Raw genomic sequence first — 14,189 nt, 5'->3', positions numbered from 1 at the left:
ATTTGGGGATACAGGGGAAGTGGGAGGAGGTGGATGCTGAGCCTTGTATGCAGGCTATATCAGTTTAGCCCTCTCCCCAACCTCTCTTCCGCTCCTGCCCATCCCAGAGGAGTGAGGTGGAGAAGGGTTGGCTGCCAGACTGGCACCAAAACAGCTTTCTTTGGGTGCCCAGGGTGCCAGGGCTCGAGGGGTCGGAGGATATCCAGAGAAGCACCCCAGGTGGTCCAAAAAGATCAAATTTTGAGGACCCCTCCCTCCCCTTTCCCCTCCCCCCCCTTCCCTGCCTTGGGCTCTTTCAGCTGTGGTCCCTTTAGAACCCAGGACTACTGCTCAACCTCGCTGGGGGTTCGGGTGGCTGGACTCGGGTCCCTCACTGGCGTGACAGGAGGGAGTGCGAGGCAGGAGTTTAGGAGCCAAGGAGGTGAGAGAAGCTCTGGCCCCTCACTGTGGGTGACGCCAAACTCTCCTCGACTTGCCCCGACTCTTAGTTAGTTGAAAGCTCTCTGTCCTCTCCCAGGCTCTCCAGCTTCCCAAGCAATGACCTCAATGAAAAAAATGACAGCGGGGCGGACTGCCCCCGCTCCAGAGTACCAGTGCCGGCAGTGCGAGCTATGACGCAATCGGAGCTCGGTCGGTCCTTTGATTGGCTAGTTCTGGCCACTTTGGATTGGCCGCGCGGGCTGGTGGGGATCCCCCCTCCCGCTATCTCTGTAATAAGAGCGGGGTCTCCGCGGGGAAGGCGCCCACAGCAGGTGCGGTGTTCGTCCCGGGTCGACCGGCCGCTCGCGCTGCCCTGAAACTCTAGTCGCCAGGTGAGGAACTTCCCATTCCCCATTCCGCTCACTCTAATAACCTGCCTCTTCGACTAGTTCATCCAGTTTGCTCCATCTGCCTGTCTGCCTCTCCGCCGCCATCTGGTCCTACCTTACAGCGGTGGTCCTAGCTCTTTTCCAGGCTCCGGAAAAGGCGAGCGGTTAGGTTTGTCCTGGCAGTTTCTCCTACCAGTGCGAGAGGAGCCCAAGCATCCCCATGGCTGAGCGTGGGCGCTGGAAGCGCGGCGAGCCGAGGTAGGCGGGTCTGTAGCCCTGGCGTTGGGGCCCGGCTGAGCGCAGGATTCTGCAGAGTTGGGTACGGGAGCGCCCTGCGCCGTCTTTGTCCTTCGGGATCATGTTTCGTTCCCGGGAGGTCGGAACCCTGAGCTTTCCTCTGAGGCGCCTCCCTGGTGAGCCTTCCCGGGATTCCGGTCCGGATCTGAGGCAGTGTTGTTAGCCGACTAGAACCCTGGGCGCTCACCTCGCGGAGCTGCTGCCCAGCATCTGCTACTAAAATGCGCTCCGGCAGAGGGCTGGCTTTGCGGGCGAGTCCTGAGACACCCGTAACTGGCACGTTAAAAATTTTCCCAGTTCCAAGACTGAGAAATGAGCGCTCCTTTCCAATCCACCCTTCCCACCTTCCCCTCGCATGCGTTGGCGCGAAACCCAGCGGAGGAGAAGGCGAGAAAGGGAGAGCCGGTCTACAGCAAGGTGCGTCCACGCCTGGTTTCGGCATAAATCAGGGCAGAAGTGTCGGTTTGTGTGCTCGGGCGCGTGTGGCTTCTCCCTGGCCTTCAAAAAAACAGAACCAAAATTCATCCTTTCTCTCCACCCTTCCCCTAGGACACCTTTTTCCGCTCTATCAAGCCATTCACTCACTGCAATGTATCTCTTGAGATTCACAGCAGCCCTTCCTGCAAATGAAGGGAACAGAGGCTCAGGCAGGTGAAGTAACCTGCCTGAGGTCACATGGCGGTTGTGGCAGAGGCAGGACTGGAACCTAGATCTGTGCTGGTGCAGTAGTAACGTCATCCTTCCTTTACAGAGAGGCGGCATGGGTTTCCGGAAGTTCTCCCCCTTCCTGGCTCTCAGTATCTTGGTCCTGTACCAGGCGGGCAGCCTCCAGGCAGCGCCATTCAGGTGAGACAGCGTGGAGCCAGGGGCGCCTTCTGCTCTCACTGCCCCTAGGACCAGACAGCTCTGTGCCTCTGAAGTCACGTGTGGCTCCTGGTGAATCAGTGCCCACAGGTGGACGCTGGCCTCATGCCAGTCCCCTGGGAGTCGCGGTGGCCACACCCCCAGGGGAAGAAGCAGAGACCAGGAAGCCTGGCTGCCTATCCTGGGGAGGGGCAGGCAGGGGCTCACAGCCTGCAATGAGTTTGCTTCCCCTCCACAGGTCTGCCCTGGAGAGCAGCCCAGACCCGGCCACACTCAGTAAAGAGGACGCGCACCTCCTGCTGGCTGCACTGGTGCAGGACTATGTGCAGATGAAGGCCAGTGAGCTGAAGCAGGAGCAGGAGACACAGGGCTCCAGGTGAGGTTCCCCAAGCGCCCAGCACAGGGCCTCCTGTCCCCGCAGCATATACAGGAAGGTGGATCCCAAGAGGCAGGAGAGAACACACTGGCAAGGGGTCCAGCAAGCTGATTTGTCCAGCAGGCTCCCTTTCTCAAGTTCCAAGGGAGACAGAGGTCCCAGTGCACCTGGAGGGACTGTGTGTAGTTAGACACAATAAAAAGCTCCGTTTCTGAAAGCTGTTAGGACATAGATATAGAAGCTTTTTCTAGACATAGAAAAAACTCAATTTCTGAAAACTGATAGGAAATGAAATGGGGAGGTGTGGAATCGTTCACTGTGGAAATTGCTCTTGCAGTACTGGGAGATCTCCTAGCATTGGATGAGTTAAGACTGGTAAGGGTGAAGTCAGGGATAGACCCAATATCTCAGAAAGTTTTAGAAATTTCACATGTGCATGCCATTCTTTCGCACCTGCAAGGAGCCTTCATTTCACATTTGCAAGGTGAAGATGAAGCCCTTGCAGGGGTGGGGACAGAGCAGTGTCTGAGGTAGGTTTGAGCCTTTAGATGTGCAAGCTCTGTGGAGATGTGCGTGTTGTCATGAGGCCAGGGAGGGCACCCTTTCCCAGACTCATATCCTTGTGCACGTTGAGCCTGAGCAGAGACCAACTCCTGGCCTGGTCCCAGCACTGCTGGGCAGAGGCATGTGTCACACCTACATCCACCCCGAGGCAGAGGCATGTGTCACACCTACATCCACCCCGAGAACCTCTCTGTTGAGCATGAAGGACTGAACATCATGGGAATGCCAGAAAAGATCATCCTTCCCCATTCAGCCTTTCTCTACACTGCCCAGGCCCACTGACCCTCTCACCTCTCCTAATGGAGTGTGTGTGAGCTGTCCTCCTGCCTGCCCCACCTGCTCCCACTCGACACGTCCCCTGCCTGGTCCAACCTTCTGAGTGACTGCCCATGGGGACAGTCCCTAGTGCATGGTACTGTCTGGCATGTCCTTCCCTTGCATCTTGAACAGTCCTAGATTTAAGTAGTGTATAGTGATCTGAGTACCTGCCTGCAGGGCACATACTTGCAGTACCTGAAAAACTTTCATATGTTCCCTGGCAACAACTTCGGGCCTGAAATTCCTGGCAAGAATAGGGACATAGCCAGCGACTTGCAGAGGGACCACTACCCGACTCCAGGGTCCCCCAGACGGCAGCTGAACTCCTCTCAACTCTCCTGATTCCCCTTCTTGCTCCACTTTATGAACCTGATGCATGTGGATTCCTCTCTGATTTGTCTTCATGCTGGTATTGGTATCTTTGCTTATGACAGAGAATGTTTTGAAGACCTCAGGATGGAAGGGAAGACAGCAGAACTTACTGACCACGTTAGAGATAAGAGAAAATTAGAGAAGCTTCTTGAGACTGTAGAGGGTGTTATGACAGAGCCATCCAATTTCTGCTTCTAAATGTACTATGATAAAATAAGCACATCCTTAATGCCTTGGCATTTGATGAATCAATCTATTTTTCTAAAAGGAACTCAGCTGTGGTGCTCATTGCTGTGGTCCACATCCAAGACTTGAGGGTGTCCAGTGCCTATGCTCAGAAGTAGTCTTAGCTTCAGGGTAGCTGGATATGGGGCTTGGTGGGTCATCACTATGACCCAGCTCAAGCAGCAAGAACAGTGTGTGAAGGAGCTGGTAAGTAATTCTGGGAGAGGATGCTGCAAACCCTGTTCTCTGAGCTTCTTCTGAAGACTTTAGGGAATTTCATTTTCCTGTGGTAAGGGGTACTGTTGGTGCTTGTGGCTGGGGTACGGTCTCTATATACTCCTTGTGTATCTTGGGGTGGGTCTGGGCCTCATTGCCCACTTCCTCCTTGAATGGTAAGTGCAGGGTTTCAGCCTGTGCCCCATGGCTTGGAATTATTTTTTCTTCTTTCTTTTCATGATGGTCTTTGGGCAGAGCTCCTGGCGAAGACTGCCAGGCCATTTCCCCTAACAGCTTTGATAATTGTATTTTTGAGAAACACTTACTGTTAGGTGGTGTGTCAAAGCGTTGCAGTTCTCTTCGTGAAGGTCCCATGAGGTGGGCTCTTCCCCCAGCTTTTCACTCACGGGTCTTCTCTTCTTTCTCTATCTTGCAAATCAGCTCCGCTGCCCAGAAGAGAGCCTGCAGCACTGCCACCTGTGTGACTCATCGGCTGGCAGGCTTGCTGAGCAGATCAGGGGGCATGGTGAAAAGCAACTTCGTGCCCACCAATGTGGGTTCCAAAGCCTTTGGCAGGCGCCGCAGGGACCTTCAAGCCTGAGCAGATGAATGACTCCAGGAAGAAGGTAACTGCCCTTATGCTATGGGATGAGAGGGGGAAGGGACTTGGAGTTAAAACCTACATTTTGAAAACCTCTGCTCTGGTAGGTTCTTTAGGTTCCTTCTGTCCAGTTACATTCTTCCTCCTGAGGTAGTGAGTTCTTTCTAGAACCTAGCTTGATGTCAGAATGTTAGGGCATTCTGACATCAGAGATGTAGTGTCATTTTTCTGATAAGGGAAATGGAAAGAAAAAAAAAAAGCTTGTTGGATTCAGAAAGGGAGAGGTCTGCAAACCTTAACCAGGGCCAGTCTTCATTCATTAGGCTGGTTTCAGAAAGGGCTCAACCCTTGACTACAGATTCAGATGGATGAGCTGTAATCATAACCTACTACCAAGATTAATAGATGCAGTTGAATTATTTTAGTCTTCGTTTGCCTTACAAGCCTGCTTACCTCTCATATCCATAATTCATAAATGCTGTTTAAAGAAACACTTCTGTAAATTAGTATTTTTTCAGTAATAATTGTGATTATTCATGACTTGTCTTCTACTTCTTTTTTTCTCTTCCTTCTCCTTTTCATCTTCTTCCTTTTTCTCTCCTTTCTCCTCACCTTCTTCTCCCTCCTCTTCTTTTTTTTTCCCTAATCTCAGGTTATCATGAAACTGAACTCACCATTTCTATTAATTTCTGTTGGTAACAACTTGGTGAGAATGCCCCATGGAAGATTTACATGTTTGCATCCTAAGATACTGAAAAAAAGGCACCTTTGTCACTTGAAAGGAATGAAACTGAATGCAAAATAAGCTAATTCCATATTTGCTGTGCATCATTTTTATATTTAATTCTATGTCCGGTAAAAGTGATGGCGTCTCTCATTGACTATCTGGTAGCAAACTGGTTCTTTCAGAGCCATCCTGTTGATCATGCAGCTCCACCAAACCTTAGGGCGACATGAAATCACTGCCTGTTGTGGTCTCCGAGGACACATGGTAATGGTGATGCTGTGCCTTGTTATCTAAGAACATGATTGTATAATTTGTTTGAGAAAATGTCAATATTGTGCCATTTGTGAACTTCATCAAGATTAAAAGCATATTTTGGGTACATTTGTTTCAAAACCTTGGTGATGCATTACAACTTGTTTTCCTATGTAATAATAATGATGATGATGATGATAATAATAAATATTTTTGAGTGCTTACTATGTATGAGCCAGATATTATTTTAAAACAGTGCTTTACACCTGTGAATTCATTTAATCTTCATGACAAAACCATGAAGTAGATGCTATTATTCATGTCCCTTCACCTCTGAGGAAACAGAGGCAGGGAGAAGTCCAAGGTCACACACAGATAGATAGAGGTGGACCCAGGTATTGGGTTCCAGGGCTTACATTGGAAATCACTGCACTGTATGCCTTTCAAAAGTGGCTCCTGATGTTTTTCAGAGACTTGTGAGCCATTCTTTGGCCTAGCTGCCTGATACGGTAGACTCTCAGATTTTGGAGATGCATAACAAATTTTAAACATAAAAACAACCTAGTCTTTACATAACATAATGAATTTTTTGTACCCATTTCTTGGCTTCCAAAATGATCAGTTGCCACTGTTGTTATGTCTGTGTATCATCTATATCCCTTCCTCCAGTGTATTATCATGTCAATATATCCATAAATAAATATTTCATCATGTATTTCCAAATGGGAAGGGCTTTTAAAATATAATCACAATTTCATTTAACAACTAAAATAAATTTACAATAATTTTAAAATTCTTTAATATTACACATCAGCCGTGGTTCAGATTCTCTATGTATCATGTAATATAAATGATACGATGGAGAATTTACATATATTTATATATATGTGAAACCAGGGCTCAAACTGAATCTTCACATTGCTGCTGGTTAATAATAAGTTTTAATTTAAGGCTCTTACAAATTAGAGGTTCCTCCCTCATCTACTTTCCTCCTTGCTGTTTATTTGTTGGAGAGACTAAGTTAATTATCCAATAAAGAGTTCTACATTCTGCATCCCTGTGATGAGATTTAACAGTTAAGACCTGTGAATCAGCAGTCAGATCTAGAGTGAGTGATTGGGAAAAGAAATAGGGGATGAGGCCAGAGAGTAGATGAAGGCGAAGACAGATCACGTAGTACTTTGTAGGGCATAGGAAACACTGGCTTTTTATTAGTCAATGTCTAGTCAGGAAAACAGAAACTACCTCAGTAATTTTAACAGAAATAATTTAAAAAAGGAGTTGGCTAAATCAGTATTAGTGTAGTGGCAAAGCGAAAGAGAAGAGTAGTTCAGACATAGAAACCACAGGAAGAGGCCACCATCCTCGGGGCTATGGGAATAAAGAGAAGAAGGGAGGTAAGTAGGATCTAGAGCCTGCAGGAGGATTCTCAGACCACCAAGACGGGAAGCTGGCAGATGCTGGTATCTCTGACGGGGTATCTCTGGTATCTCTGAGGCTATTCTAGAAGTAGGGAAAAACAAAACAAAAGTTAAAACTGGAAACAACCTCACTGCCAGGGTAGAGCATCTCTGTGGGTGATGCCAACAGAAATAGAAGTTGAAATTGGAAGGAACCTGTTTCTTTTTATTCCAGATACCTCTTATCTCCTCTTAGGACCCTCAATTAGCAGAGCCTAAAGGGGGTTCAGCTGACAGAGGAAAAGTTGGTTTGCAAAGTCCCAGCCCTAGTATTTCATAGTAAACATGTGATTTTACATTTACATATAGGGAAGTTCATTTTTTGTGATGTACCGTTCTATGAGTTTGAAAAATACATTGTCATCCAATTACCACCACCATGGAGATATAAAATAGTTCTATTCCTTCCCCAAATTCTTCCATGTTTCCCCTTTACAGTCAATCACTCCTTCCACCCTCAGCCTCTGATCATGACTGTTCTGTTTTCTGTCCCTATAGTTTTGCCTTCCCGAGAATGTCATATGCATGTAGCTTTTTGGTCTTTTACTCAGCATAAGGCATTTGAGATTGATCCATGTCGTTGGATGTATCAATGACTTGCTTCTTTTTATTACTGTGTAGTATTACATTCTTGCATTGTGCCACAGTTGATTTATCAATTTACCCAAAGCAGGACACTTGGGTTGTTTCTCATTTGGAATTTATGAATGGAGGTGCTGTAAACACTCATAGATAGATTTTTGTGTGAAGATGAGTGTAATGGGCTGAATAGGGCACCCAAAAGTTGTCCATGTCCTAATCACTGGAACCTATGTTTTTACCTTACTTGGAAAAAGGGTCTTTGCTAATGTGATTAAGAATCTTAAAATGAGATCATCCTGAATTATCCAGGTGTGTCCTAAATCCAATGACATATCCTTATAAGAGATTCACTCAGAAGACACATGTGGAGAAGGTGACATGACAGAGGCAAGGAGGCACAAGCTAAGGAAGTCTGTGTCTACCAGAAGCCAGAATCACAGAACAGTCTCCGGAAGAAGAGCAGCCCTACTGACACCTAGATTTTGGACTTCCAGCTTCCAGAACTGTGAGAGAATAATTTCTGTTGTTTTAAGCCACAAAGTTTGTGGTAATTTGTTATGACAGCCCTAGGAAACGGATACAATAAATTTTCATTTCTTTTGGGTAAATTACTTGGAGTGGGATTGCTGGGTTATTTGGAAAGTGTGTATTTAACTCTGTAAGAAACTGCCAAACTATTTTCTGAAGTGACTGTACCACTTTGCCTTCTTGCCAGCCGTGTATGAGAGCTCTAGTATTTCCACAAATAGGTATGTAGCAGTATCTCATTGCTGTTTTAATTTGCATTTCCCTAATGACTAATGATGTTGAGCATCTATTTTACCATATGTTTATCACCTTTATTGAAGGGTCTGTTTAAATCTTCTGCTAAATTTTTGTTGGCTTGCTTGCTTTATTAGTGTTGAGTTTTTAGAGCTCTTTATATGTTGTGGATGCAAGATTGTTTTCAGATATATAGTTTGGAAACTTCCTTCCCCTGAATCTGTGGATTGCTTTTTCATTTTCTTAGCAGTGTCTCTCACAGAGAAAAAGTTGTAATTTGAATAAGATCCAATTCATCATTTTTTTTTCTTCTATGTATTGTGCTTTTGGTTCATGTCTAAGACCTCTTTGCCTAACTAAGGTCCCAAGGTCACAATAACCTTATTCTATACTTTCTTGTAAAAGTTTTATAGTTTTATATTTTATATGTAGGTTAGTGATCTATTTTGAGTTAATTTTTGTATAAGGTGAGAGGTGTAGGTTGAAATTCATGCCTGTGAATATAGATACCCAATTGTTTCAGTGCCATTTGTTAAAAAGACTGTTATTTCACCATTAAATTGTCCCTGCACCTTTGTCAAAAAGCAATTGATCATATTTGTTTGGGTATATTTCTGGGTCCTCAATTCTGTCTCATTGATTGATTTGACCATTCTTTTGCCAATGTCATACCGTCCTGATTAGTGTAGTGTTAAAGCAAATCTCAAAACCAGGTAATGTGGGTCTACCAACATTGATCATTCTTGTTCAAAAAGATTTTAGCTACATCTAAAATATTTTCTACATCTTTTATACATTTTAGAATCAGTGTGTTAATATCTACAAAATTTCTGATGAGAATTTTAATGGGATTGTGTTAAATCAGTGGGTTAATTTTGGGAGAATTAGCATATTAATAATATTAAGTCATCCAATTCATGAACACAATACATGTTTTCACTTATTTAGGTTTTGGTTTTTTTTTTTTTCCATCAGTGTTTTCGTTTTCAACAGAAAGATTCTACACATATCTTGTTAGATTTGTAACTATTTTATTTTTTGGTGCTAATGTAAATGGTACTTAAACATTTTTATTTTTAATTGTTCATTGCTAGTAGATAGAAATACAATATTTAAAATATTAACATTGTATTTTGTGACCTTGCTAATCTCAATTATTCATTCTATGAGGTTTTTTCTGTTGTTTCTTTCAGGGTTTTCTATGTAGACAGTTACGTTTTCTTCTAGTAGAGTTTGAGTTCTCCCTTTTACATCAGCTTATCTTTCATTTCTTTTTCTTGACATATTACACTGGCTATAACTTCCAGTATGATGTTGAATTGGAGTAATAAGTGCGGACATCCTGCTCAATCTTTGTGGTGATATTAAAGAAAAGTCCATACATTCTTTGGTACTACTTCCTTTAAAATGGGGAGTCAACATCCCCTTCCCTTAAGTGTAAATTCTATTGACTGATTTGCTTCTAACAATAGAATGTGACAGGGGAGATGGTATGTGACATGTGCTTAGAACATATAAGGTATTACAGTATCCTCCTTGCTTTCTTTCTTGGGTTACTTGCTCTGGGGGAAGTCAGATGACTTGTGAAGACATTCAAGCACCTATGAGAGGCCTACATAGCACGGAACTGAGGCGTCCTGACAATAGCCATGTGTGAGCAAAGTGGGGTTGCAATCAGCTTCGCTGGTGCCAGTTAAGCCTTCAGATGACTGTAGTCCCAATGGATACCCTGCCTACAGCCTCATGAGAGACCTTGAACAAGCACCACCCAGCTAAGTCATTTCTAAATTCCTAACCCACAGAAACTATGACCAAAAAATTGTTGTTTTAAGCCACTAAGCTTTGGGGTAGTTTGTTACACAGCAATAAACAATACAGTCTTTCAACATTAAACATATTGGGTATAAATTTTTTAATAGATGCTCTTCGTCAGGTTAAGAACCTTCTCTTTGATATCTAATTTGCTGAGAGTGTTTTTTTTATCATTATGGATTAATATGAGAACTTTTATGGAAGCTAAATGATGAGAACAGATGGACACATAGAGGGGAACAACACACACTGGGGCTTATTGGAGGGTGGAAGGTGGGAGGACAGAGAGAATCAGGAAAAATAACTAATGGATACTAGGTTTAATACCCGGGTGATGAAATAATCTATACAACAAACCTCCATGACACACAGTTATCTATGTAACAAAACTGCACATCCTGCGCTTGTACCCCTGAACTTAAAAGTTAAAAAAAGAAAAAAAAGAAAAGTTTCCAAGTGTTTTCCCTGCATCTATTTATATAGTCATTTTTTTTCTTTAGTTTGTTAATATGGTAAATTAATTGATTTAAAAATGTTGAAACAGCCTTGCATTTTCAGGACAAACTCCTCTTGGTTGTGATGTATTATTCTTTTTATATACTGCAGGAATCTACTTGCTAATAAATTTGTAGAATATTTTGAGTTTATGTTCAAGGAGAGCATTAGTTTGTGTTTTTAATATTTTTGTTTTTAGGGTGTCAGGGTAGTGCTAGCCTCATAAAATTAGTTGGGAAATATTCCCTTCTCTTGTTTTCAGGAAGATATTTTTTAGAATTGGTATTACTTCTTCCTTAAATGTTTGTAATAATTTACCAGTTAAGCCTTCTGGGCCTGGATTTTCCTTGTAGAAAAGTTTTCAACTATATATTAAATGTATTTAATGCATATATAGGACCATTTTTATAATACCATTTAGGTTTTCCTTCCTGAGTGAGTTTTGGTAGTTTATGCCTTTCAAGGGATAGATTCATTTTTATCTAAGTTGATGACTTTATGGGCAGAATTATTCATAGTATTCCTTTATTATTGTTACTGTCTGTAAGGTCTGCAGTAATACCTTCTCTTTCATTAATGATATTGGTAGTTTGTCTTCTTTTTCTCTTTTTCTTGGTCATTCTGGCTAGAGGATATTATTTAATTATCTTTACAAAGATCAAGCTTTTGGTTTCATTGTTTTTCTTTGTTTTCTCTTTGAAATGTTATTGATATCTGCTTTTATTATTATTATTCCTTTCTTCTTTTTTCTTTGGTTATTATATAAAAGTCTTTTTCCATTTTGTTAGGGGAAAAGCTTAGGTTGTTGATTTGAAACCTTTCTTTCTTTCCCCTAATATAAGTATTTAAAGTTATAAATTTCCCTCAAAGCATTGTTTTAACTATAAATTTTGTTATGTTACATTTTAATTTTTATTCAACTCAAAATCTTTTCTAATTTATTTGAGAATTTTTTTAATACATTGGTTTTTTAGAAATCTATCCTTAATTTCCAACTATTGCAGAAGTTTTCAATTTTCTGTTTTTGATTTACATTTTAATTCTGTGCATGATTTCAATTTTAAATATATATATATTTTAATTATTATTATTTCAATAGTTTTTGTGGAACAGGAGGTGTTTGGTTACATGGATAAGTTCTTTAGGTATAATTTCTAAGATTTTGGTGCACCCATCACCCAAGCAGTGTACAGTGCACCCAATGCGTAGTCTTTTTTCCCTAACCCCCCTCCTGCACTTTCCCCTAAGTCCCCAGAGTCCATTATATCATTCTATGCCTTGCATCCTCATAGCTTAGCATTAATTTAAATTTATAAATTTTTAATTTAAATTTTTGGCCATCAAATGTATTAATATTTTCCTTTATAATTTCTTTCTTTTTTATCCTCAAAAACAGCTTCCCCCATGTGCAACTACACCAAGCTTTTTTTTATATGTGCCTTAACTCCATGAATGGCAAAATTGTCCAAGACGGTTTTTCAGGCATATTATACTTATAATCCAACTGGAACTTACTTTGTTGTGTGGGAATCAGAATATTGTCTCAGCTTTTGATTAAGCTAAGCATATGAAGACGCAAAGGCATAAACATCATAGCATAGCGCTTGATTAAGGAATACCCATACTTTAAGAAATTTTAATTATGGCCATTTTTAAATAAAAAAATTGGCCAGGCATGGTGGCTCACGCCTGTAATCCCAGCACTTTGGGAGGCCGAGGTAGGCGGATCACCTGAGGTTGGGAGTTCGAGACTAGCCTGACTAACATGGAGAAACCCTGTCTCCACTAAAAATACAAAATTAGCTGGGCATGGTGGCTCATGCCTGTAATCCCAGCTACTTGGGAGACTGAGGCAGGAGAATCGCTTGAACCCGGGAGGCAGAGGTTGCAGTGAGTCAAGATCATGCCATTGCACTCCAGCCTGGGCAACAAGAGTGAAACTCCGTCTCAAAAAAAAATAATAATAATAATAAAATAAAATAAAAAAAGGAAAAAAAAGAAAAAGAAAAAAAATTAATGGATGTGGTGAAAAGGGTACACTTTTACACTGTTGGTGGGAATGTAAACAAGTGTGACCGCTATGGAAAACAATGTGGAGATTCCTTAAAGAACTAAAAATAGTTCTATCATTTGATCCAGCAATCTTAGTCCTGGGTATCTACCCATAGGAAAGAAAGTCATTATATGAAAAAATGCTTGCACACACATGTTTATATTATAGCAGCACAATTCACAATTGCAAATATATGGAACCAGCCCAAATGCTCATTAATCAACAAGTGGATAAAGAAAATGTGGTGTATATATATACCATGAAATACTGCTCAGCCATAAAAAGGAAAGAAATAATGGCATTTGCAGCAAGCTGGATGGAATTGGAAATCATCATTCTAAGTGTAGTAACTCAGGAATGGAAAACCAAACATTGCATGTTCTCACTCATAAGTGGGAGCTAAGCTATGAGGATGCAAAGGCATACGAATGATTCGATAAACTCTGGGTACTTGGGGAAAAGGGTGGGAGGGGAGTGAGGTATAAAAGAGTACACATTGGGTACAGTGTACACTGCTTGGGTGATGAGTGCACCAAAATCTCAGAAATCACCACTAAATAACTTATTCATGTAACCAAAAATCACCTGTTTCCCGAAAAGCTATTGAAAAAAAAAAAAAAAAAGAGCTGGGTGGCTACGGTAATATTAGACGCAGAAGACTTTAAACAAAAAATTATACAAGAGATAAAGAGGACATTTTATAATGATAAAAGGGATGACCACTAAGAAGGTATAACAATAATAAACATATATTAACCTGAAAGCAGAACTCCAAAATTCATGAAGTGAAAACTAACAGAATTGAAGCCAGAAGTAGGCCATTTGGAAAAAAAAAAAAAAAAAGATAAATTATGGGCATTCCTGCAGAAGTAAGGTGATAACAGCATTGTGATTTTGATTTGCATTTCCCTGATAATTAGTGATGTTGAACATTTATTCATATGTTTATTGACCATTTGTATAACTTCTTTCTTGCTGCTTTGTTTGAATTCCTTGTAGATTCTGGGTGCTAGTCCTTTGCTGGATGCATGGTTTGTGAATATTTTCGCTCACTCTGTGAATTGTGTTTACTCTGCTAATTATTTCTTTTGCTGTGAAGAAGCTTTTTAGTTTAAGTCCCATCTATTTATTTTTGTTTTTGTTGCATTTCTTTATGGGTTCTTGGTCATGTACTATTTGTCTAGGCCAATGTCTAGAAGAGTTTTTCTGATGTTATCTTCTAGAATTTGAATGCTTTCAGATCTTAGATTTAAGTCTTTGATCCATCTTGAGTGGATTTTTTACAAGGTAAGAGATGAGCATCCAGTTTCATTCCTCTACACATGGCTTGCCAATTATCCCAGCACCATTTGTTGAATATGGGGTCCTTTCTCCACCTTATGTTTTTGTTTGCTTTGTTGAAGA

General features: G+C 41.7%; 1 protein-coding gene across 4 annotated transcripts in view; it reads left to right on the top strand.

Moving 5' to 3' along the window:
- Positions 1–638: 638 nt before the first annotated feature.
- CALCB (calcitonin related polypeptide beta) overlaps positions 639–14,189 on the top strand; it is a 38,037-nt gene continuing 24,486 nt past the window's right edge. Inside the window, exons 1-6 of one of the 4 annotated variants that reach the window (XM_054525926.2) lie at positions 731–1,067; positions 1,404–1,523; positions 1,858–1,952; positions 2,209–2,346; positions 4,483–4,667; positions 5,295–6,365. In XM_054525926.2, the coding sequence (XP_054381901.1) occupies positions 1,419–1,523; positions 1,858–1,952; positions 2,209–2,346; positions 4,483–4,642 (498 nt within the window). In that variant the 5' untranslated portion in view covers positions 731–1,067; positions 1,404–1,418 and the 3' untranslated portion in view covers positions 4,643–4,667; positions 5,295–6,365. Of the gene's footprint in view, positions 1,524–1,857; positions 1,953–2,208; positions 2,347–4,482; positions 4,668–5,294; positions 6,366–14,189 lie in introns of those variants that run through there. The other 3 variants (XM_009246585.3, XM_054525927.2, XM_054525928.1) reach the window with 3 other exon arrangements.

The sequence above is a fragment of the Pongo abelii genome, chromosome 9 (genome assembly GCF_028885655.2).
Source record: "Pongo abelii isolate AG06213 chromosome 9, NHGRI_mPonAbe1-v2.0_pri, whole genome shotgun sequence".
NCBI lineage: Eukaryota > Metazoa > Chordata > Mammalia > Primates > Hominidae > Pongo > Pongo abelii.
Note: the sequence above shows the minus strand (reverse complement) of the source record. Positions and strands in the feature narration are given on the sequence as shown.